The sequence below is a fragment of the Neodiprion pinetum genome, chromosome 3 (genome assembly GCF_021155775.2).
Source record: "Neodiprion pinetum isolate iyNeoPine1 chromosome 3, iyNeoPine1.2, whole genome shotgun sequence".
Lineage (NCBI taxonomy): Eukaryota > Metazoa > Arthropoda > Insecta > Hymenoptera > Diprionidae > Neodiprion > Neodiprion pinetum.
The window spans coordinates 36355192-36379074 of record NC_060234.1 but is presented as its reverse complement, the minus strand read 5'-3'; the positions used below and the strand labels follow the sequence as shown (position 1 = coordinate 36379074).

The 23883-nt window shown below is 37.4% G+C and overlaps 2 protein-coding genes and 1 long non-coding RNA gene across 13 annotated transcripts; 2 read left to right on the top strand and 1 right to left on the bottom strand.

Moving 5' to 3' along the window:
• The first annotated feature begins 7 nt into the window (after window positions 1-7).
• On the top strand, window positions 8-3151 carry LOC124215142 (uncharacterized). The gene is made up of 5 exons (XM_046618170.2): window positions 8-383; window positions 1053-1356; window positions 1501-1662; window positions 2254-2659; window positions 2876-3151. The coding sequence occupies exons 1-5, from the start codon at window positions 268-270 to the stop codon at window positions 2974-2976; spliced, it is 1089 nt and encodes a 362-aa protein (XP_046474126.1). The 5' UTR covers window positions 8-267; the 3' UTR covers window positions 2977-3151.
• Rbp (RIM-binding protein) lies at window positions 2354-23805 on the bottom strand. 11 transcript variants are annotated; one of them, XM_046618141.2, is made up of 17 exons: window positions 23244-23805; window positions 21620-21733; window positions 20181-20506; window positions 19580-19772; window positions 18954-19394; window positions 18369-18681; window positions 17683-18260; window positions 17209-17335; window positions 15865-16076; window positions 15062-15466; window positions 14450-14951; window positions 14005-14205; window positions 13655-13881; window positions 13255-13506; window positions 12896-13172; window positions 9578-9855; window positions 2354-8215 (listed from the first exon to the last, which is right to left on the bottom strand). In XM_046618141.2, the coding sequence occupies exons 2-17, from the start codon at window positions 21650-21652 to the stop codon at window positions 7631-7633; spliced, it is 4950 nt and encodes a 1649-aa protein (XP_046474097.1). In that variant the 5' UTR covers window positions 21653-21733; window positions 23244-23805; the 3' UTR covers window positions 2354-7630. The 11 variants fall into 11 exon arrangements, with proteins under 11 accessions (XP_046474097.1, XP_046474092.1, XP_046474091.1 ...); XM_046618136.2 differs by lacking the exon at window positions 23244-23805 and adding an exon at window positions 22562-22887 and having other exon boundaries at window positions 13655-13878; XM_046618135.2 differs by lacking the exon at window positions 23244-23805 and adding an exon at window positions 22562-22886.
• Window positions 12223-16075, top strand: LOC138190702 (uncharacterized). Its single transcript, XR_011176757.1, has 2 exons — window positions 12223-13519; window positions 13698-16075. It is a non-coding gene; the product is annotated as an uncharacterized lncRNA (long non-coding RNA).
• Window positions 23806-23883: the final 78 nt, after the last annotated feature.

Genomic DNA, 23883 nt, shown 5'->3' with positions numbered 1-23883 from the left:
CAATATTCCTGCTTAAATTCTTCCCGTATTTCCGAGCCACTCCTACGCCACTGGAATATTGATCCGAAAGCGGGAGAAATCAATATGAACTTAAACTCTGACGAGGCTGGCGCATGCCGCATGACCCCAAACTCTGAACTTCCTTCTCCCTTACTCGATACCATTCTTCCTATCCTTCGAGTTCGCTGACCATCTCCAGGGAGACTTTCTTTGGTTAATAATAGTACACAATATTTTTCATTCTGCGAAAAGAGACACGCATAAAACATGTCTGGTAGCAAGTGTGTTAAACCACCGAGGAAGGCTTATGCCAAGGAACCACACGAAATGAGCCACGCAGAAAAGCTTAGGCTTATCGATGATGACCTGAACTCATTTTATAAGTAAGCCCACATTAATGTACTGTTATATTTTCACCAATCCGTATATACATACCCTCTGTCCATTGATGCAGGGTTAATACTGAATCGTCTAGGTGCAATCTATATGTTGCCCTGTTAGATTGCACTTTATTCCACCTGCAGCGATTATTAATACAATTGCTCAATTCTCACAACAAGAAAAGTGCAAACACAATGCTTTGTCCACAAAGTTTTGCTTTCAAAATTTTACCTTGCTACAGATACAATTCGTAATTATGTGTACAGAGTATCTCAGCTAATTGAGGTCAATAGGTGGTATATGATGTTGGTATAATAGAATAATTTTTGTGTCTTCATGGCTTTCAATTTCATTGCAAAAAAAGATTCATTGTATAAATTCAATTCTGTTTCTTCTGGTAAGCTTTTCTTTCATCTCGATTTAAGTGGTCAAACTTGTTCTTAAAATATTAGCGGAACAGCTTTTATTTTTAACCTTCAAGTAAAATCCATGGAATAATAATCAATTGAGCCGAATATATATTTTTTACATTCTGAGAGGAGTATCAGAAAAAATTGTTATAGCCTGTGCCTCTCTTATTAAAGTTTATCTTAACAAATGTTTACAACTTTAACATAAGTTCAGTCCAACAAAGTATTATTTTCATTTTTGAATTGTCACCTTTGCTCCAGATATTGCCAACAAGCTGGCTTTACCGAAGAAGAGATGGATATAATTTGCCAGCCATTAGTGGCAGCTATGCGTCGGTCCTGGTTACAGCTGGCATTTCGAGCTGCATTGGTTCTCATTGTAGTTGGAACTATAGCGTGTCTTGCAGCTCAACTGGATTTTGTTGGAACTCACTTTTCGGCCATAGGTCGCCTACTGCTCATAAAAATCCTGCCAATTTGGAATTGGCAGCCACTGTATTATGAGAATTGTATGATCAACAATCCTTTTTACAACGACTATACCATCACTGAAGAAGATTGTGTGGTAAAGAAATAGATTGAAATGAACCATGAAAAAGATAAATATCGGTTTTTATTTTCACCATTTTTTGTGTCTGATTCTGCATCTTCCTATTGCCTGAATACTCGAGTTCTTTCTTGTTAACGTACTTTTCGTCTTTCATTCCAGACTTGCGAGGCTTTAGAGACTATCGATCGCTTATCTGACGTCCGATATCGTCAATTGGTTGATAATTATTTAAGTCGAGATGCTCCTGCTATTATAACAGATGCTATGAATTCTTGGCCAGTTATGAACACTGATTATTTCTGGTTCGATAACATTACTCATGTAAGTATACAATCTTACTCTTCCTGAGACATCAGACAATTGAGTATGAGGTGTACCAGATGCGTTTGTTGACTCTACCTGAAATGGGTTGTTGTGATGAATTATTTTGAATATGGTGAGTAGCTACTGACAACACTCACCAACCATTATTCAAAGGGTCTGAAACATAACATCACAAGGCAATGAAAACCTGTTTTGGCATTACTTTGAAACAAATTCTATAAGTGTTTAGTGCCCTTATATGTACTGGAGAAAAATATTTGTATTGGAGTTTTTCAATCTTTTGTCAAGGTACCAATGGAAAATGATTGTACAGACGTCGAATGCATTATTAGAGTAATTGAAAAGTTGACTGCAATCAGAGCACAGTGCTGAAACTCAAAATTTCCAAGAGTTGCATTAATGAAGTAATCCAATTAGGCATCTAATGTAATATACGGACACATCATATGAGAGAAAAAGGAAAAGATGTGTGGTTCACAATTTATGTCCTCAAAAGAACAGAAGTGTATTTTTTTCAGTTATCACGAAACACTATATGCACTATTGCATCAGGCTCATCAATAATGAGCAAATGGCTTTGTATTACAGCTTTATTTGGAAAATGAACGTCTAATGGAAACAGTCCCCTGCGCATTGACCTCAAATCTTCGTACAGGTTCATCTGACCTAGCAGCTTTTTTGCGCAGAGTCCATTCTCCAGAAGTGGCCAAATGGTTTGTCCATTGGCAAAATTGCGACATTAATGCAGTTAAAGTCCTTCGAAAGTATTATCAGCGACCATATTTTCTATCAAGTACAGTATCTCCCGCACACTTTAACTGGGTCCTCATGTCCTCGGACTATAATAGTCCTAGCTACAAAAAGGTCGAGTTGGATTCTGGTCTGATAGCCCTAGCTCAATTGAGAGGGGCTACGCAGCTTAGATTAACCCCAATCAATCCATGCAACAGTTCATGCCCAGAATTAGTTGCTGATCTTCACCAGGGTGAGATGTGTGAGTATTACTTGTATTCTTATGTATGGACGCACATTTTAAATGTATACTTCTATTTTGATTAAATATCTATATTCCTCACAAAGAATAGACCGGGTTTGATCACAAATATCAATCTCTTGTTACTCTATTCGTAATACGTGTATATTACCGATAATATTTAAGATTTGTATATCTGAATAATGAAGTTTTTTTTTTTTTATTAATAAATTTCAGTGGTGTTTACCAATATTATGTGGACGTTAGAATATGCTCCAATGCGAGGGCTGGACAACATTGCAATTCTCACGGAAACTGTGTGGGAAGATGACATCTAGAATGAGATTGAAATAATTATTATCAAAAAATTATAAATAATAAACATTGATATACTGTAAGAAGCATAATACTGTATTAGCATGAGAACAATTTGTGTACTGATTCATCAAGAAAATTATATGTATCTCTTGAACAATAATAAATGATTTGGTCCCATCAGAACACAAACATTAACAGTGCGAAAATAATTTCTTGCAATCTTCCAAAATCTTATACTTATACTTGACAATAAGCTAGCCAGTATAATTTCATAAATTCTATTTGTAAGATAAGTTTGTTCAGTTGAAACAAACTAAGTAATAACTATATGATAAAACCCGAAGAAATAGTTGGAAAACAAAATTTCATCATCCAACATAAGTTTGAAAAACAAATTGATTTATAAATCTTAGTATAAAACACCTGCAGGTCTGGGATGAACTCAGGATGATAAACTTGACGACATATAGTAACTTATTTTATTATTGTTTGATCGTATTTTCAGTTTTTCTTTGTAACTCAATTCTCACTTAATAATATACATTCTAGATCAATCATAGCAAAGATTGCAAATAAAGGAAAATCTTATTATATTGTCCTTTGCCATTGTTATTTAAACGTCAAATGAAATTAACTACATAGTTTCAGATTGTGCTATTAGAAGTAACTCTTGTTCATGAATTTATAATAAAACAGGGCCGAAGAAATGTGGCGATTAAATTTCTAGAGGACTAAGTAAGATAGGGACGCATGTTGGGTATAATGCAATCAATCAACTTTTATTATAGTGATCGAATTGCAACAGATTGTTGCATGAAATTTTCAAATCGAAATGTATTCACTTTCATTTCAGATGCGATTGTAGCTATGCTCATTGCTTTTGTGCACTGTCTACGCTTCTGCCAAAGACTTATAGTTGGTGGAGCGTTATTTTTACTGTCTGATTAAATCCCACATTTCTCGTAAATGTGTAGAACAGTAATTATAAACCCTTATTGAGATGACACAATTTTCAAAACGTAGATACAATTGATCAATTGCACTGCATCAAGACACTTTTATCCCATAACATATTACAATATTTTCAGTTTCAACAATTTTATATCTTTTTAGATGAAAAATGCAATAAGTGATGGAAACATCATAGAAACTGTCATAAAATTTGTTTCTCAGATCGTTAACATAAACGTATAAAGCATGATATACGAGGTGTCTCGCAAGTAACAACAAACAACTTTCTTTTATTAAGTTGTTGTTTATAATAACATTGTATTCTTGTTATCAATTTTTTTCTTTTCATTTCTTATTTGGCTAACAAGGATTCGATTCTCATTTGTTGATCCATAGAAAACTAAGCGCAAGGTCAAATATCAAACATAGCTGGCGTTGGCATCCTCGTTATTGTTGAATAATGCTATAGCTTTCTATGGTTTTTAGTGTTAATACTAGAGAATGGTAACTAATATTACGTATTCGAATCCTACAGAGAGTCTAAGTTTCGTAGATTGTATTTTTAGAAGAAATCTATGATATGAATCATAATTCTGTCGACACAAACGTAAAAATTATTGGACGTTGCATTTAATTTTGATAGATAATTTATTTCTATCATTAAATGAAGCACGCGTTTCTTTGAATCAAAATTTTTACGGGGAGTCAACAAAACAACAGTCTGCAACAACACATTTCCATTGGATACCGTAGAATACACGAGCCAATGAATATCGCTGCTAGATTTAGTATAAATTAGAAATCGGGTTATCACAATTTGTACTCAAAGTGATCACTTGAGCTGTGAAAGTTTAAAAACATGTTTTCAAAATCAACACTTTTGAAAGTACTTTAATACAAGGTGTTGTGAATACATGATTTGCAGTACTAAAAGGTAATTAGATTAGATCCCACTGAAAATAAACGAAATATATTATTCACTCCCGATTATCTGATTCAACTGGATTTGGCTCTTGAATAATACTTTGTGAACGAATACCTAACCATGGTAGAATCAGTATGATCACCACAAACGCTACTAATTTGGTAACATGTTGCTCATTATAAACTGGTCTTTGCTTGGATGAAGTTACTCAATAGTGGAAAAAAAATTCTACCTATGTATTCACACTAAAAACACATTTTTTATGTCAACGTCAAGACCAGACCACTGGAGAAGTCATTGGCTTAATCTTTTCTCAGAGTAGTGGCAAAATGATTTTTTTGCCGTCAATTAACACTACCTTGACCAACTGTATACGATTTAGTTGGAGAAAGTATATGATGTTTTCCAGGATGAACATTCATCACGAAGTCTAAACGATCTCATAATAATAAAGAGCGAAGATAGATTTTAAAATTTAGAACGACGCAGATATATGCTCACATTATGTCACTACTCCAATTTGACAAAATGAATTCTTTCGAGCATAGTGTCACGTGCATACAGATCAATCCACGGATCTAAAACCGTCAATATTTGGTAATACAATGATCGTTTTTAGATATAATAATAACATTATCATATTACATTACAAGTTAACTTCATTCTCGTCATCTTATGATTCATTCACTTTTTTTTTGGCAAAAAAATAAAATAAAAATCGGATACTTTGTACAAAATACACTCAAGTAGCGATGTAACAACAATTTGCGATAGTTAAATATAATATATTATTATGTATATGCACGTGTAATCGTTTCCATTATTTTATTAATATTATTATTCATTAATCAGTAATAATAATATTATTTAATTCATTACAATTATAATATAATTGGTATGCATTTTTTTTGGTATTGATCATTAATTGATTTAATTAATAGCTGGCAAATTGTGGATGGAAAAATGTCTCCTATCCACAGAACAGCTGAATGCCACAGCAAGCTAATTCTGTTATCAGTGGGACATGAAAAGGTTTCTAGTCAGAAAATTTAGCATCTTTATAAATAAATTGCATCACAATAGCTATAAAACATCAAAGCATAGATCGGCATACACTCGAGGATCTCGTGCCAAGATATTTTTTAGCTAATGTGACTTAGTTAGAATAACAAATGAATACTCGTAATGCCCGACAATGAAATGTCACGTTTGGAGTACAATCTATAAATTTGTATACAAATTGCATACCGACAAGATTTTTATGTCTTTGTAATGGTATTTAGAATCTTTAGAATTTATTTAACAAGATTCAAGATTTTCAAAGAGCTAGGACCATTCTTCTGCAGTCGCACTGTTTTTATTTATAATTACTTAATAAATTAATTATTAATTTTATTATTTATAGATATGATTATTGTTTGTGTCAGAGTGAGGCATCTCAAGGCACGCCCACCCACGCGCGACTTTGGACAATGCGTTCGTCCAATCGTCTATATCTACCCTACCCCGAACTACGTAAGCGCCGGCCATTTGCTAATTTCAATCAATTTCGTTTTTATCACTTCAATTTATCGCTCTGCGAACAATGCTAAATAAATCCCTACGCTCACTCCTAGTCCATCATGAAAAAGGTAACACGAGGCTACTTCACATTACCATATGTTGTTTCAATTGCATTCATATATCATATATATATAACTAAACCGAATTAATGTACTCTTCTATAACGTATGTTAAATGACTTTGCTCTCGTGTCTGCTTAATTGGTTCATTTGATTGAAACTGAGGTATTTATCAGAGAATCACAGCAGTTGAAGATGAGTACTGGCATACACGTGTCACAAAAATTTAATTATTTAGGTATCAGTGATAACTAGGAGTTGCGTAACACGAGTTATTGATTTTGTTGAGTCAAATCACGAATTACATTTACCTGAGTACTCATATCAAAATACTACAAAGTTATATTGCTTTTAGTAAAATAAAATTATTATGAAACTTTCAAAATCAAAAGGTATTTTGTGACGAGCATCTGGTAGTTAAGAAAAAGTACCACACAATAATATACTAGGACAATGGTGTGTGTGTGTGTGTGTGTGTGTGTGTGCGCGCGTGTGTGTGTATGTGGGCACGTGCGTGCGCGCGTGTATGTGTTTGTGTAATGTAAACTGCATCTTCGTATGCTATGGTACCTGGAACACTAGACATTGACCAAAAAAAAATATGCTTGTACTAAAACTTATGGACCCTCATTTCCTCTCATCAACCAGGAAATGCAAGTGCTGATTAAATATACGTAACACACACCTGCCACAAAACCTACTACCCGTTACTGCGATGCCAACTGGTACTGTTCAAAAACATTAGTTTACGAGGCAAGGGATTGATTTGACTTGAATGTGCGAAAATTATTACTACACTATTCCCTTTGGAATTAAAAAAAAAGAATAAACAAAATACCGGTAGTAGAAAAATACCGGCAAGAAACTATTAAATTTCAAGTTCCTAACAGTTTTTTCCAGCTACGAAGGGTTTTTTATAACATGACGTGACATTGAAAATACAATTGTCTAATCACTCAGACAATTGATATAATTTACAGATTTGTAGTTGCTAATGGTGGTACAGTGTTTATTCAATAACTAGCTTTTAAGGACAAATCTATCAATTTCATCAAAGAACCCTATTTTACAATTTCTTCAAGTGAGAGTTCAGAATACATAGCGGTCTGAGCCAAATGACACAGTCAGCATAATGTAGAAATGGGAATAAATAAATCTAATAAAAACTGATAGACTTCACTTCCCCAACCCGAACTTCATGAAGATAAGTTCCTTGCCTTTCGACAATATATCTCCACCTGCACTAGCCCCTGCCATTTCTGTGAATTTTTGCATTAGATTTGGTCCAGCAGCTGGGGCTGGTTGTTGAGCTTGACCATCAGCCTGAGTCTTACTTTGGGCAGTAGGTATAACGGTTGGTATACCTCGCATAGGTTTACTAGTGCCTTGAGGTCCTGAGATGGACGAGCTCTGGTTTTGTTGCGAATACTGTTGGTTCATTTGCCCGTATCCCTGATTTTGTTGGTATCCTTGGTTTGGCTGTGGAAATTGTTGATTCTGTGGATTGAAGTTTTGGTTCTGTTGGCTGTAGCCTTGGTTTTGTTGATAGCCTTGATTTGGTTGACTGTAGTTTTGGTTTTGTGGATTTTGTTGGGAATACTGTTGACTAGGTCCTTGTTGTTGCTGTTGCTGTTGTTGGTGTTGCTGCTGCTGTTGCTGCTGTGTCGGATATTCATTTTGCTGCAAGTGCGGTGGTGGACCTTGAAGAACCCCCGCTGCATTACTACCAACGACTCGATTGCCCACGCCTCTCCCCCTCCCCTGAAAATAAACCGAATATTGTTTTTCAACATCGCTCAAATACGCACAATTTATATACACAACATTTCTTTTTTCATACTTCACAATTTGAATACGCTACTTGCATCTAAAATAACAACTTCAACGTCACAATTTGTGTGTCCAAAAATTTTATGCAAAGAATATTTCTCTACTGTCCTTCACTGGTAAAATGGCCAATTTTTGCATTCTAAAATACGAATAAACTATGGCAGGTACATGAAATAATCGAAGTAGTTCATTCTTTCACGTACATCATTTAGCACCATGTCCTTGAAAGACATTCAAATAGCTGCTAGGTAAAAAGTATTTGTATTTTCAGAAATATCAGTAGTGTGCATACAGAGACTGAGAAACAAGCCAATAGCAGGGTTGCAGAAACATTTAAATTAATTACTAGATATTCCATAACTACAACACAGGTAAAAATGCAAGGCCTGATACAGAACAAAGGTATTGCAATATATTACAGTAATACATTTCAGAAGTTGTACAATACTTTGTTCAATGGATTTTTCTAAATATATTAAAGCTGTGGCCATTGGATTGTATGGAAAATTTTATCAAAACTAACCAATTCTTCAAATAAGGTTAATCTAAAGTATTATACTGGGAAGTACTTGAAACCAAATCTTACAAGGCTGTAGAGCTGTGTGAAAAACATTGGATGCAACATGCTATGCTGTCTAGTGTGAAAAAACCAGTTCATACACATCATCAATTTATGGTTTTCAGCTTTGTAGATAATTGAATATCCTTTTATTTCTATCATTCTTGATTTATACATGCTTGACTAGAAAATTGTATATTCTGTCATCACTTGTGCACCCCATTGGAACTTCTTATTTTATATAAGAAAAACATTCACAATGAATCACAATTGACTCTTCGTCACCGTTTTAACTAACCTGTGCAAGGGATATTAAGAATGAACATGCGATCAGAGGATTTCTATAAGACCATTGCAAAAGATTGAAAATTCAACTTGACAAAGTCCAAAGCTTGATAGATATTGGTGCAAGCATTACAACGCTGAAGGTTTTGAAATTGATATTCAATGACATCGGTCAACATTATCAAAAATTTAAATGCTGACCGGATTCACCTACATATTTTTCTGTCGCCCAACCAAACACATCAGGATTTTAATTACTTATAAAATTGTCACAATAATTACTTTCAAACAAAACAGATTTCCTTTGAGAAAAGTAACCATAATAAAACTGATATGCCGCCATTATAAAGCAATTACAGTCTCATATGGTTTGCACGTTATTCCTATGATTTGGTCCCCTTCTAACAATACTTGGATTTTGTCTTTTGTTTAGGATAGCGTGCACTCACCTGCTGCTGAAGGTGGGGTGGGACAGACCCTTGGCCCACCTGATGGGGGTTATGGGAGCCCATGACACCCCCAGGGGGTGGGTGATTAGGTCCGTGCTGATTAGACGTGGTTACAGTCGTGTAGCTGTGGTTGTTCGCTTGTTGATAGGCTAGATGCGGTGGTGGATTGTTTTGTTGGTGTTGGTTGTTCATTAGTGGTGGTAGTTGTTGTTGTTGTTGTTGTCTAGAGTCTAAGTGACAGACAGGGACAGACACAGGCACAATGCAGGCAGACGCATCTAGCAACAGAGAAGAGAACAGAGTCGTGTTGTCATTTGTGGCGCAAATTTCAAAGTGACTATACCATACCATTCACGATTTTCATAGAATTCACAACTATGAAAGTTATTTATATATTTTACTAATTGATTATATGAAATGTCTTATTAACATGAACTTTCAGAGATATTGTTTCAACATTCAGTCACAACATGAACACCATGAAAGTCTTATGAATGATTAAAGATCTGGGATTATCAAAAGTACCCTATGACAACTTTTTGTAAATTGTAAAAGTTTCGAGAAAAGTTGCAGGTTAGACTCAATTAAAAAACTATTTATGAATGCAATGCGAATTGGACTGTGTTATTAAACTATTTATGAAGTCTATGAGAACGTTTGCAAAAAGCAGTTATTGAAGAGCTCATACATACATGTATATGGATTTGAGTGAGTTATAAAGTGAATTTAATTTGTGATATTTTTGTATAGGATTATGACCAAGGATACTTCAACAGAAGTAAAAAGAATAATCTAAAACAAAACTATTCCCAAGAATAAGGTGTTACAACAGATCGCTTCCAATTTTGGAGATACTTAGAAAACATTATATCTCGATCCAATATTTCAATATATCATTTCTTAAGGAAATAATTGCAACTTGGAAAAATCATCAATTCATCACAAGTGAGAAGGCATCATTGATGATAAATATTACATTATGGTATTTAAAAAACAATGCACTGTTGCTAATATTGGATAACTTGAATTATATAATTATATTGCACATTTCATTGAAAGCAAGCTTTGTAAGGAATATCTATGCCTTGAGCATTCATACTCTGCAGTACATAAAATTTGAGTACTCTAATACATAATTTGACAACTGCAAGAAATTTACGTATACATTTGATTTGTTAATTTTGACAGCTAAAGAAATGCCTTCGAAAATTTATATACAACGTGTGATAAAATTCAAATAATGGTAGTTTATCAAAAACTTCCGAGCTATTATGAATATGTTACAGAACTAATTGAATTAGGATGATGTCCCCTAGGTAATTAGTAGATGAATATATAGGAGAATGTTGACCAACGCTTTGCTAGTAGTTGAATAAAAATGTGATATTTATCATGAATTTGGATAAAAAAAATCAAGTGTCAAAGTCAGAAGAGAGTAATGCTAATAACTAAATGATATGATATGGCACCAGCATGACAACACGACACGAACGACAATCATGTGACACGACGACCACTGACCAGTCCAGGCACACAGACAGATCATGTTAATACGACATGATCGTAATAATCAGTCAATAAATAAATATAATTTATCTATATTAATATACATATATACATGTATATCACATATATAATATATTAATATATATATATATATATACATATATACATATATATATATGTATATATCTGTGTCAGTTAATATATAAATATATACGTGTATGTATAGACAAAGATAGTAGGACAGATATAGAGAAGTGATAGAGCTGAATAGAGCCCGGAGAGAAAATACATAGTATATAAGAGAACACATTGAAAGCAGCATGGTGTTTTTGCATTTGTCATGTGTTTGTATATCAGTACGTGTCTAGCAGTACTCAAGGTATTTCATCAAGTATGTATTATACTGACTGGATTATGGATAGATGGGGTATTATTCGTTTACATTCGATAATAACACATTTAATTAATACATCTCTTCTTAATTTAAACGATTTTGAAATACTATGGCATCTTTTGTAATTATTTTATTATTCATTTTAAAGCCTTTGTGATCAAAATATAACGTGCCATCACGTGATTGTATTCTTGATATTATAGCTTTCCTGGGATACAATCCTTGTATCACTAAAATACCACATATTTTTGTGAACTGCGCCTTGATCTTCTTTTTTAAAAATTCTACTTATTTTTAAACATTATTTTCTCTCTTGAATTTTATTACGTTCCGGTTATATTCTGCATAAAATAAAGATAATCTTATGCAATAACTACTTGATGTGAATACTCAATCTTTAGCAAGAATGAAATCTAATATCAAATAACTTGTATCCAATTATTCTTCAACTTTGGGTACCTCCAGCTTTTTAATATGTCTCAAATGAAGTCTCATCAGTTTATTTACAGTGTATTTATAGTCGTGTGCAAATTAGACACTGCAATTTCTGTGTACACGTGTATAACAAGTATGTACCTTCGATACATACTGAGCACGTAGATTGTAGGGCAAGCAATAGTATAGATTTCTACGACATCGGTACATCACCCAACATCAATTAGCAGTTAGTTAATTAGTCTAAGGTGTATGTATTTGAAATATTTATAATTGGCTCTCTAGAGAAATAAAATATCCAAATGCCATTATAATTAACTATCTATGATGATCTCAACACTTTGATTTCTTATTTGGCTTAACCAGTTACAAATATTCTTAGCAAAGAATTTATGGTTGTGTTATTTGGCCATATTTTAATAGTATAGTTTAATATCAATTGGACAATAATTAATATATTGGTACACGCTGACCGTATGTTTTCTCGTAACCCTCCTGCCTGTCGTCTGGCACATCAAGTCTCGTGTCTTGTGTTGCTTGCTGTTCCTATACTCCGTTTACGCTTTTTTGTAAGGTTTGTATTGATGCATTGTTAATAGCAAGAAAATCATCATCACTTATACTTTCCATACTACGAGTTAAATGATGTTTTGTTGAACGTATTTTTCTTGTTCATCAAAATATCCATATTAGCAGGAAATTGTGATGTTATTAAGAAACGATATTGTTAATTCAGGTTACCCAATAGAATTAAAATAAACTATTACTATGCACAGTAATATGCAAAGTGCAAGTAGCATTGTCGGTTGAAAACAATGATTTAGTAATTATTTTGTGAGTATGATTGTAACCCGAAACCCCTTCAATATTTAGAAATGAATGGGACATAAGGATATACAGTTGGCCTAAACGGAGATAGTTATACACAATAGCGTCCATAATTGTTGAAAATAGAAATGAAGGAAAGTGACTGTCAATCTTACCTTTTGGGCGACGATGGCCAGGTGGAGGAGGTTCCCTAGGAGGAGGTGGCGGACCTCGTGCACCTGGACCTTGACCTTGCCCGGGAGCTCTTCTACTGCCAGGAGGCTGTTGACCCTGGCCTTGGCCTTGGGTTTGTGCTTGACCAGGTGCTTCTGTGAGGAAGTTACTGGGAACTAGTCCACGTACTCCATCCAGTTCGCCCATATAGAATCCATCATCATCCATTTCCCCATAGACATAGATCTCATTGCCAGTTTGAAAGCTCAGTTCCACTTGCTAATGTTTAAAAAATGATTATAAACATTTTGTTTCATTAACAAACTCAAACTATAGATATTGATTGCGGACAAAAATTTACCTCAGCGTCAACATTTGGCGAAAGTTCTTGAGGGTCATAGTCATAAAGGGCGATCATCTTCTTTACAGGCATATTGGCGTATATATCACCCCACCTGTCTCCCTGACCACAACCTTGGCCAGTTCGCCGAACAGCAACGCCTGAATTTGGACCTTGATCCTTCAATTCTTCGACCATATTGTGGGGTACATAACCTCTTCGGCCTCTACACTCACCCCAATAAAATCCATCACCATCTTTTTCCCCATAAACCTTCAAAAAAAAGGTAAATTGATTTAGTTTGAACATGACATAAGTTCTTTGCGTTGGGACAATGTGTGTAAATGATTCTCGTTCCATGTTACAAATGTCATTTAAAAAGTGAACACTGACGATACTTAAATATTTAATTTGCAAAAACCTTGATTGTTTCACCCTCGCTGAAAGGTAACTCTTCTTCGCAGGCATCAGGGTTTGGCGACATTGTAGTAGGATCATAGTCAAATAGAGCTACAAACCACCTGGTCCGTTTGTTAATTTGCTGAGCCCCAGTAGGCGCGTGATGTGGTCCACCAGCACCTCCACCTTGAGCCTGACTTGCTCCTCGTCCACTTCGATACACTGGACCCCTTCCCCTTTGGTTACCTGCTAACCGTGAAAGTCTGTAGTTAGAATCGAATGGTATATGAAAACTGTGTTACAGTTTGCATAAACAAATGAAGTGGTAAAAAAGGTTCTAAATCGAAGCAGAGATTCTGAATAAAAATATACCTGATTGATCGTAGTATGGATCCTGAGGTCTAGGGCCTCCGGTAGGTCTACCCCCTCTGTGAGTTGGTCCAGCAGGAATCCCTGGATTATTGTATCTGTGATGGCCGTGATGTGGAGGCATATTTCTTCCTCTTCGAGACGGATCTTCTTCCTCGCTATAATTTGCTTCACTAGCTGAATCTTTTGTGATTTCTGGAACACCTGATAATCAATGATAGTTGAAAAACGTTTATAAGTCTCTATTGGTCAGTAAAGATTATATGTAGAAAATTTATGAGAATAGGAATAGATACGATAAGATAGATGGGGTTTTTGTACATCGATTTCTTTTAATGATAATTGCTCACATTCATATGAGAAAATTAAGTTATAACTTTCAATATGCATGAAGTAGTTGAAAATAATTTGATGCTTTGAAATCTTGAAATGAATTAGGAAATCTTACCTATCTGCGGTATACTCTGCCCAGGATATATTTCTTTATCCGAGAGATTTTCGTCAGTCTCGATAACTACTTGACCATGTGAATCCACCCTGGTTGTGCCGTGCCTCCTCATATGTGGAGGTACAGGTGCACTCGGATAACGTTGATTCATATTTGTAACTCTACGGTTAGGGTCTTCTTGGTTGGCTATTTGTTGCTGGTTGAGGTCAGGCCCGTGAGGGCCATGCAAATGGGGGCCTCCTCTGAGAACGCTACACGGAATCGCAGTTGCACAACTGTCTCCAGACTGACTTTCTCTACTTTTTGTTCTCACTGTTACATGTTTAGGGTTGAGACCCATCAATTTGTGTATGTCAATCAAAGCGTGATCTCCAGTTGGACTGTCAACGTCTGTAACTTTTTTACCATCCGCGTAAACCGCATAACCGGTGACGGCCGAACCGTTTAGGGCAACAGGCTGCCAGGTCACTAGCAAAGTGCCGTCCTGCGGTCCTGCCTCCACCTTTAAAAAAACACAATAAAAAAACTAATAGCGCAAGAACAGTTTTCCATCAATTAACGTTTTTCTTGAGTCAGTTATGGAAATTGTATATTGTAGTTCACAATTATCACCTGTATATCGACCGGAGGATCAGGCAGTCCCTTAGGCAGAGTCTTGAAGTGGACGTGACAGGCCAATGCATTAGCTGACTGTGTATTCTGGTCTTCAAAGTGTGTAGCCCTCAAGTTCTTTGCCTTAACAGTTACTCTGTATATTGTGGATGGAGCTAGGCCAGTTATTGTGTGACGGTAGACTCCAGGTTTCACAGTTCTAACTTCAACATTATTGACGCAAACGACATGCTGATGATTACTGTTGCTTGGTAACCATGAAATGACGGCACTAGTTGCAGTAACGTTTGACGCCTTAACTGCAGTCGGTCCCATAGCAACGTCTTTACCAATCACCATAGTACATGCAGCATCCCGCGACGTCCGCCGAGAGTGTGTTACAGATCGAACACTTATCCTGTGTGGCTGTATGATTAGAATATGATTTTATTATTAATTCGAAGGTACTACAAATCCAAAATTCATACTTAAAAATTCTTTGAGAATGGATATTTACACTATGAAACCGTTTATGTCGATGAAAATGTCGCTTCTGTTCTTATCCAGCAAAATTTGTGAATTAAAAAAAAAATTATTAAAGGAATGTACATTGATGAGCGCTAGATGTAAGAATTCTATAAAAAATACTGTCATCTCTCAGGTTCAACAAATATTTTTAACCTTCGATATTTCAAACTACTAACAAATATTAGGGATAACAAGGATAGAAAGGATATCAAATTTCTAAAAAAAAACTGCCCAACAGGATAATTTGTTACACTTATGACTACTTTTTACAATGTGAAAACAAAGAAAAAACTGACCCTTGTGGAATCAACTCCTTCGACCAATGCTCTAGTTCTCTCAGTAGCTTTGACAGTGACCTTAAGGACTCCATCTACGTAGACATGGTATGACTCGAGGTGATGAGAATTCTCTTGCGGCGCAGTCCAACCAATCAGCACACTCTTGTTCAGCTGACGTTCAAGGGTGAGGTGTTGTGGCGCCGGTACTAGGTCCGAAAACAGGTAGACTTCTTCAGGAGGAAAAACACAAGACAACCCTAGCTGTAGGTACTCTCTCTCTCGGCGAGCCTAACCCCATTCAATATTGTATTTTATACAATCAACAGCCAAACACTGTTCGTTCCATTCAGATAATCAAAAGTAGCTGTTTTTGCGATGCTGCTCAACAGAGAGTGTCATCAAATAACTTGTCATAATAACTGTCGAATAAATATTTCCCACAGTCCTTATTTATGTCTATGCTACAATACCAGCAGTATTCATTGTGTTGCTTCACCGCAAGCAGCTAATAAAATAAATTTTTTACTTGGCCTATGGCTCGGAGTTACAGCAAAGATTGTAGACAAAATAAAAGTGAACACCATTCTGAATAATAAAATACCCTATGAATATTTATATTGTCTGTTCATTTAAAATGATACATAACAACTTCATCGTACATGTATGTATATACCTATGTACTGTTATACTTATCTGAATTGAATGAACAGACAAATAAATATTGTAAAAGAAATAAAAGCAATCTATACAGCGTGCAACATGCACACTCTATTTTACTTCAGTTTTGATACTGCCATATTTCTTGGAAAAGTAGAAGGAAAAAAAAAATAAATAAATACAAAAAAAGGAAGAAAGAAAGAAAGAAAAAAAAAGAAAGAAAAAATGGCAACTAAGAGTAAATCAAGTCTTCACTTTTACTTCGCTTTTACCGCAGTAGACTAGATCACTTGGTTAGTATAAAAATATTATCGATACAATCCCAAAAATAATTTCAAAATTCTCACTCCCATGATATACCTAAAGCTACCCAAACTGATCAGAGTAATCTACGACTGAGTAAAATTCAATAGCGTATTACATTCGAAGCAGATTGATTACAAGATTTCATATTCTTCAAAATAGTTAGATATCACGATCATCGATTCGCGCAAGAAACAAATAATATACAACGATATATATCACATTCGCATCGATATAAATGATAGAGAAATTATCAGCTCATAACTATACAGAAAATATAAAACACTGGAAAAGATCTCACATTCGAAGTTCCAATCTACGTTTCATTATTATAAAACCATATAGCAAGTAAACACTTAACTAATACCGTTTGAAAAAAACATGCAATATCAAGATATTAACCTGGTGGCTCTTGTTCATCTTCATCAGCAATGTTGTCCAGCTCTGCATAGGCAGATAATTCTGCTTGACGGTTACGGTTGCCCTCTTCTAGTGCTGCTAACTCCAAGTCAATGTCCTGCAGGTAACACTGTGATCCCATTCATGATTAAAATGAAGTATCAGAGCAATCGGACTTTGTATAATAATACGAACTGTGAACACGAGCTGACTGAAACTGTAACTTTGTTTTTCACCACTGTTATTAATGGAAAAGTGGCATATAAGTGTCGGTAAAAACATATTCTCTACGACATGGAAATATACGATTAATGATGCAACTGCTTACTGATTTTTTTGTTTCATAACTGGAGTAAAAGTCATTAACGTTACCAGGTATAGATTCGAACTAAAAATTAAGGTGCAGTCAGTATAATCACAGCGAAGAACAATCTAGTTGTTAGTCAAGAAAACGTATATCATTAATGTTATACTGACTTGCGGTATATTAGTGGAAGCGGCATCATCAACATCTCTGAGTCCCAGAACAGCTTGATGAAATTCTAAGAGATCATCTCCTACCAATTTTTGAACGAAATTTGCTGGTACGAGGCCTCGTCGACCATCTAGCGTCTCTGCATCAAGAAAACCATCGTCGTCAGGCTGTCCCCATACCAAAAGATAATCTCCGCCTTGTACAGGCAACTCAGCTTCAGGGTTTTCATTAGGCGAATGCTGGAAAGGTTCGTAGCTGAACCGTGCGATGTAAACATAACACCTGCCTTTTCCAGGAATATCTAACATGTCCACTTGTCCTTCAGACACCATATTGTCATTAGTCAGACGATCCATTGGATTGGATAAAATGCCTGTTGGGATTTTTGGCATTTGTCTCGGTCCCAAAAAATGGTGACCAGTTGATCCAGTGGCGGTTGGCGAGCTGGCTCGCAAGCTCTGTTGAATTTGATGTATAATAGCTTGTTGTTGGAGTTGGCTAGCTTGTGACTGCGCCGACAACTGTTGCATAGCTTGGAGGGGATCTCCTATAGCTTGTAATAAGCCACTTGAAGTAGGACCTAATTTGTAATAAAAACAAGTTATGAACTTGTATGATACAAATAAGTTGTATGCTGTGTGAAAAATTGGTAGGAGAATTTTTTTAATCAGTGGTACATCATTTATACCTGTGTTCACTCCTGACGTGCCGTATGCATTTGTTCCAACTGTAGAGTAGTTAGAACCAGCAGTCGAAAACGTGCTCTGCCCAGTTGAAAAAGGAAGCATATTTTGTGAGGAGCTAGTCAAGGTACCCAATGTTGAGTGATAGGCAGGTGTTGTTGTCGAATATGGTGGAAGAGAAGAAAGTGTTGTCTGGGGGATACTTGTATGTGGTCCAGAATAGTTGTGATGAGTCAGTTGCGATGCATAACTGGTTGTTACAGAGTTGTAAGTTCCATTGGGATGAGAAGTCATGGACAGCGTTGGGTATGTTGTCTGCTAATGAGATAAAAAATAATCCATTGACATGATAAAATTAGAGGATGTAAGTCATTTTTATGAAATCTACATATTTTCACTGTTCATCATGTACATTTTGCCTGGGTCTTCTTTACCATGAATCTTAACTTGCTAGTATATTACAATATTTTATAATGACTATGTTTTCCAATTTTTTATTCGCCAGGTATTCGCGTGTAATAAAAAGCAAAGAAACATGCTTGGAAAAATTCTTGACCAATGTTCGTATTATTGTTGCTGGAAAAACCTACCTGTTGAGTACCGTTGAGTTGATAGCCTTGATTTGTCTGACTCGGTTGCGTATAATGAGGCATGACATTCTGACCTCCGGTAGCAGAAGTTAAGTACGAAGTTGAAACAGGATGTTGTTGTTGCTGTATTGGTTGTTGGTACGTTTGTGTATGTGGATAACTTTCTTGATATTGACTGCCGGAAAACTGCGTGTGTGTTTGTAGTTGTTTTTGTTGAGACGGTAGGGTGCCTTGTGAGTGCGAGCTTGATAGTTCGTGCTGCTGTTGCTGTTGTTGTTGCTGATATTGTTGTAGCTTCTGCTGAAACGCAGGCTGTGATTGGCTAGTTGAAAGAGATGGTGCAGGTGGAATCGGCTCGCTGTAGTGGTACGGTGGACCATTTGGTGTTAACGGTGGACAGCCAGGCATCATTGGTGTTAATGGCATCGGAGAGCCAGCGTACTATTGATTACAGATATCAGCATGAGTAACTTACTATATTGTCAAATATTTTTTCAGATAAGTTAGTACAATAATGTTACCATACAAAGAAAGCTGTGCAGGTATTAGAAACTAGTGTTGAAAGAGTCATTCTATATATTCTATAGAGCAATAAAATCGTAGCTTATTTATCAATGACAACTCACGTGTGATGTTTGTGACGGTAGACCAAGGTTTAATGCATGCGGATGTGGAGGGTGCTGATGTTGCCCCAAGTTGGGAAGATTTTCTGAACTTGAACGTAATATACTTTGGGAACCAGAAGGCTGTTGAGTTGTCACGTTGCTCCTCGAATGATCCAACTCGTGCAGAATCCTACTGGCACTGGTTTTACTTAAGCTGAGTGTGTGTAATCGAAATTAAAAGACAGAAAGAATTAGATGGAATGAATGTAGGTGGTACAAGTTTTCTAAGGCATTTTTAAATAACACCCTCTACTTATTACGTTACTAGCATTCTGACTATTTATATCACACAAACTGGATATTTTTGGTCGACCAGTGTATTGCAATTGAATTTTCGATGCGTCATTTGAGCCACATCAGTTTATATTTACATTACAAGAACCACTGGACACATTGATTACTTTTAGTAATAAGGTGTCATATCTAATTTTACATGGTACAATATATTTCCCTGGTTTATGTGGGTGATTCTATTAGCGAAATCTGGTAAGTATGTAGCGTTATGAAGCTGAATGAAATGCTTAATGAAGCACATAGATTTGTATTACACCATGACTATCACCTGTTGTCCTGTTCAATTTTGGCAATAATTCGATCAATTTCAGAACCAGCAGGGGGCCACGTGGACATAGGGACTGTTGAAGTCACGTTGCTAGCAACCGGTCCTCTGCTACGTGCCCGTCTCAAGCTGGTCAGCTCTAGGGACAGTTCTTCGTGTCTAACCATCTGGAGTTCTGTTTTCTTTTCGAGTTCCCTAATCTTCGATTGCAGTGCTTCAACAGACTCTGGTCCTGGATACCGGCCAGCTAACTTGTCACGTAACTGCGCCTGCGTCTCCGCATGTTGCCTCTCCAATTCTGCTCTGCGGGCCTCGGCCTCTCGCATTTGCTACAGAATGAAACGAACGAATTGCTACGTTAGATTATTTCATTTTAAGATAGAGATATATAATTGCTGAGAGTGTTGGGTTATATTTCGGATATTCACCCGAACTTCATGGTAGAATTACGGTTATTCGCAGAGTTATTTGAGGCTCTTGTATTGTAGTTCAAAAAATAGTTGCATAGACATGCCTGTGGATTTCATTGCTGTGGCCGGCTGTGCTAAGCTGTCAAATTCGATGTCGAGTAGGATAGCTGAATATCTAACTAAAGCTGGAGGAGTATATGTACGATAAGCGAAAATCGAATTAAGGAGATTTGCGTATTATTGAAGCGTCAACGCTGTCTAAAGCTCAACATTCGGAAACGACGGTTTAGCAGTGAAGTAAGACATGCGCTAGAAAATCGCCGCCACCGTAAGAACGCGCAACGCCATCATGAAATTGGAAAGGAATCAGCCCAGAAAAGGCCCTTTGAGCTTGCGGAGCTACATGGTATTAAGTTGTGTTGAAAATCCAATACGGTAGCGTGTAGCCTCATAAAGGTTATTAAAATTACGTTAGGCAACTGAACGCATATCAAACATTCCTCGGTATTTTTCGCTCAGCTTAACAGGCCGGCAATACGTACACATTGGTACACATACCGTGTGCGGTGTGAGCGGGTTTGAAACGCGACCCTACGGGAGTGTCGTGAAAGTGCATTATAACATATTATACTATCAACTCTTGCATAATATTTACGTAAAGTTATTAGAAGCTGATACCGGGCAAGTACGGTAGATTTAAACTTTTTTAAATTCCGTTCGTTATACCCAGCATATGAATAATAATTCTGCATAGTCAGATAAATTAGTTACTTGAATTTATTGCATTAATTAAAGGTGCGTCGTACTTTTGTTTCTCTATCATGCAATTCGATACACACTAAAGTATAAGGGTAACATTCCATAAGAGGTCTATTCTGCTGCGTACTTTCAAATTTGACCGGTCTTTCAGCCAATCGGAATCATTGCTTGACCAATCAGTGAACTCGGATTAAAAATTCGAAAATTGAAAGATACAATATAAGCCCTCGGGACCACCCGTCGAGTCGAATCAGTTCATCCTGAGTTACTCACCTCGAGGATAGTTTCAAGGACGGGGTCTTGCATGATGGTGGTTCTTGTGTTGGTCCCCTGCAGTTGTGGCGGCTGGGGCCCCGTCGATGCCCCTCCACCTCCAACGCCGCAGCACTGTAACATATCCAGTTATCTGATCACTGCTTAAACCCGACAATCAATTCAGAGGATGTAATTTCCGACACTAGAATCTCTATCTCGTTGGAGAAATAATATACTGTACATTGCGGTCAAGACAGTGGCTACTCTGATGAAAGGGTAGAGAAAAAAAGGGGTCGAGGTGTTTATCAAGAAAAAAGTGACCCTTCGTTCTGAGGTCGTCTCGTATTATTCGTCATCATTCTTCAGCCACGGGTATGACGGAAGATGAAGGTACAGGCGATAAAAAGTATGCAGAAAAAGCGAGGAACAAAAAAATCGGGTTCAACCCAAATCCCGACTATCTTTCGGACGTGTAACGTACAGTTCGAGTGACCAAGGGTCGGCCCACCGTTTGCTGGAACCCGCCACCGTCACTGACGGAACGCCGCGACGGCGGGCGTCGGAGGACGACGAAAACCGACGGAGAAAACCACCCCCCACTCGTCTACAGTGGCGTAACTCGAGCGAGCGGCACCACCTTTATCGTCGTCTCCGCGCCTAGATGACTACCGAATTCCGGAACGGGGGTCGCAATGAAAATTTACTATGGAACGACAATGGAAACGAGACGAAATCGGCACAACGATCGATGATTCTTATAATTGTCTACCAGCTGTAGCATTGCATCATGATTATTGAACCTTTACCTGCTACTGTTGTTTTTTATTTCAATCTTTTGCAAAAATTTCGCAATAACAGCACTATTTATTGTTACCGTTAATAATATACAGAGCCACATTCATGCACACGGATGCATGTCTTACAAATTTACGAAATACCGTGATGAACTACACTTTGTACCTGATCACTGAGCGTAAGTTGAAACTGACAATAACGAGTCTTCATACTTTGGAACGCTTAACGTTGACGGGACTTATCAAGCTTCTCTCATAAAACTTGAAATATTTCCGTATTTATTATGAAATCACCTCGATATACTGGTAAAATAACGCGTTTTATGCGGAAGAAGCGAGACCGATAATTCCGTAACTGCAGATATCGCAATCAAGTGGGACAGAAATTCGGACAAGTTGAACTTTCGAGAGAGAAATTGTAACGAGATATACACTTTGGACCAGGGTGTCGGGTGAAGATGGCTGAAGGCAACAACCGTTCAGATATCATCAGATAACGCCGAACAGCACCCAGAATTGATACGACACTGCTTATTGATCACCAACCGCGTACCGGGCGCGCACAAACCACTGAACCGCTACAACCACGACCACTACAATGCTCCTGCACGACCATTACCATCATCACGATAGACGATGTAGCCATAGCCGAATGTTCGTAGCATCATTTTCTCTCGAATGACAAGACCGCCATCGAGGGTAATATCGGGGCCCGTAACAAAGCCGACACGACACTGGATGTAAAAATGATAATGAGAGGGCGAATGAGGATCAGCGAAGATCCTTATACGGTGCCTTATACCGTCATGATAATAATGAAGAAATAAAGACTTAAGTTTGAAACTTACGATGACCGAATTGAAGGGATTTTGGCAGGCCAGGGCTGCTGTTGCAGGTGGAGTTCGTCGCGGAGTGAGTTTCACTGGATTATCATCCCGAACCCGCGAAGATCTGCTCGTTGGCAGCAGGCAGGGCTGCTGCGAGAGGCACAAGGGGAAAAAAGGCGAGCGGGGTGGGTTGGGGGTGGCGGGAGGTGGGAGCTGGGAGGTGGGAGGAGTGGCAACGGATATGGGTCACTCGCGGATCGATGACGCGCTCCGCTCCTAGAGAAAGAGAGCTAGACAGGAGGTGTAGTGGCTGCTTTCGCACAAAAGACCAATCAATATAGCCGACAATCTCCGATATCTGCAACCCTCTGGCATATCCCCCCCCGAGTGATAATTCCACGTATAACGGTTATCGCAGGCCCAAGGTCACCTTGACGATCCGCGAGCAGCAAGGGCCGCGATCCGCGCTGCCCCGAAATCCTTTTTGAAACCACCCCGCTCGACGCCCGAAACCCCGAAATCACGGCCGGCGACGCTCGCGCATATGCCCTCGGCGTCGGCGCTACCGGCCGTCTACGTGACGTCACGTTCTATTCGAGGAACACCCCGCACCCGACCGTCCGGAGTACGCGCTTATCAATGAACGTACGTCGTCGGTACG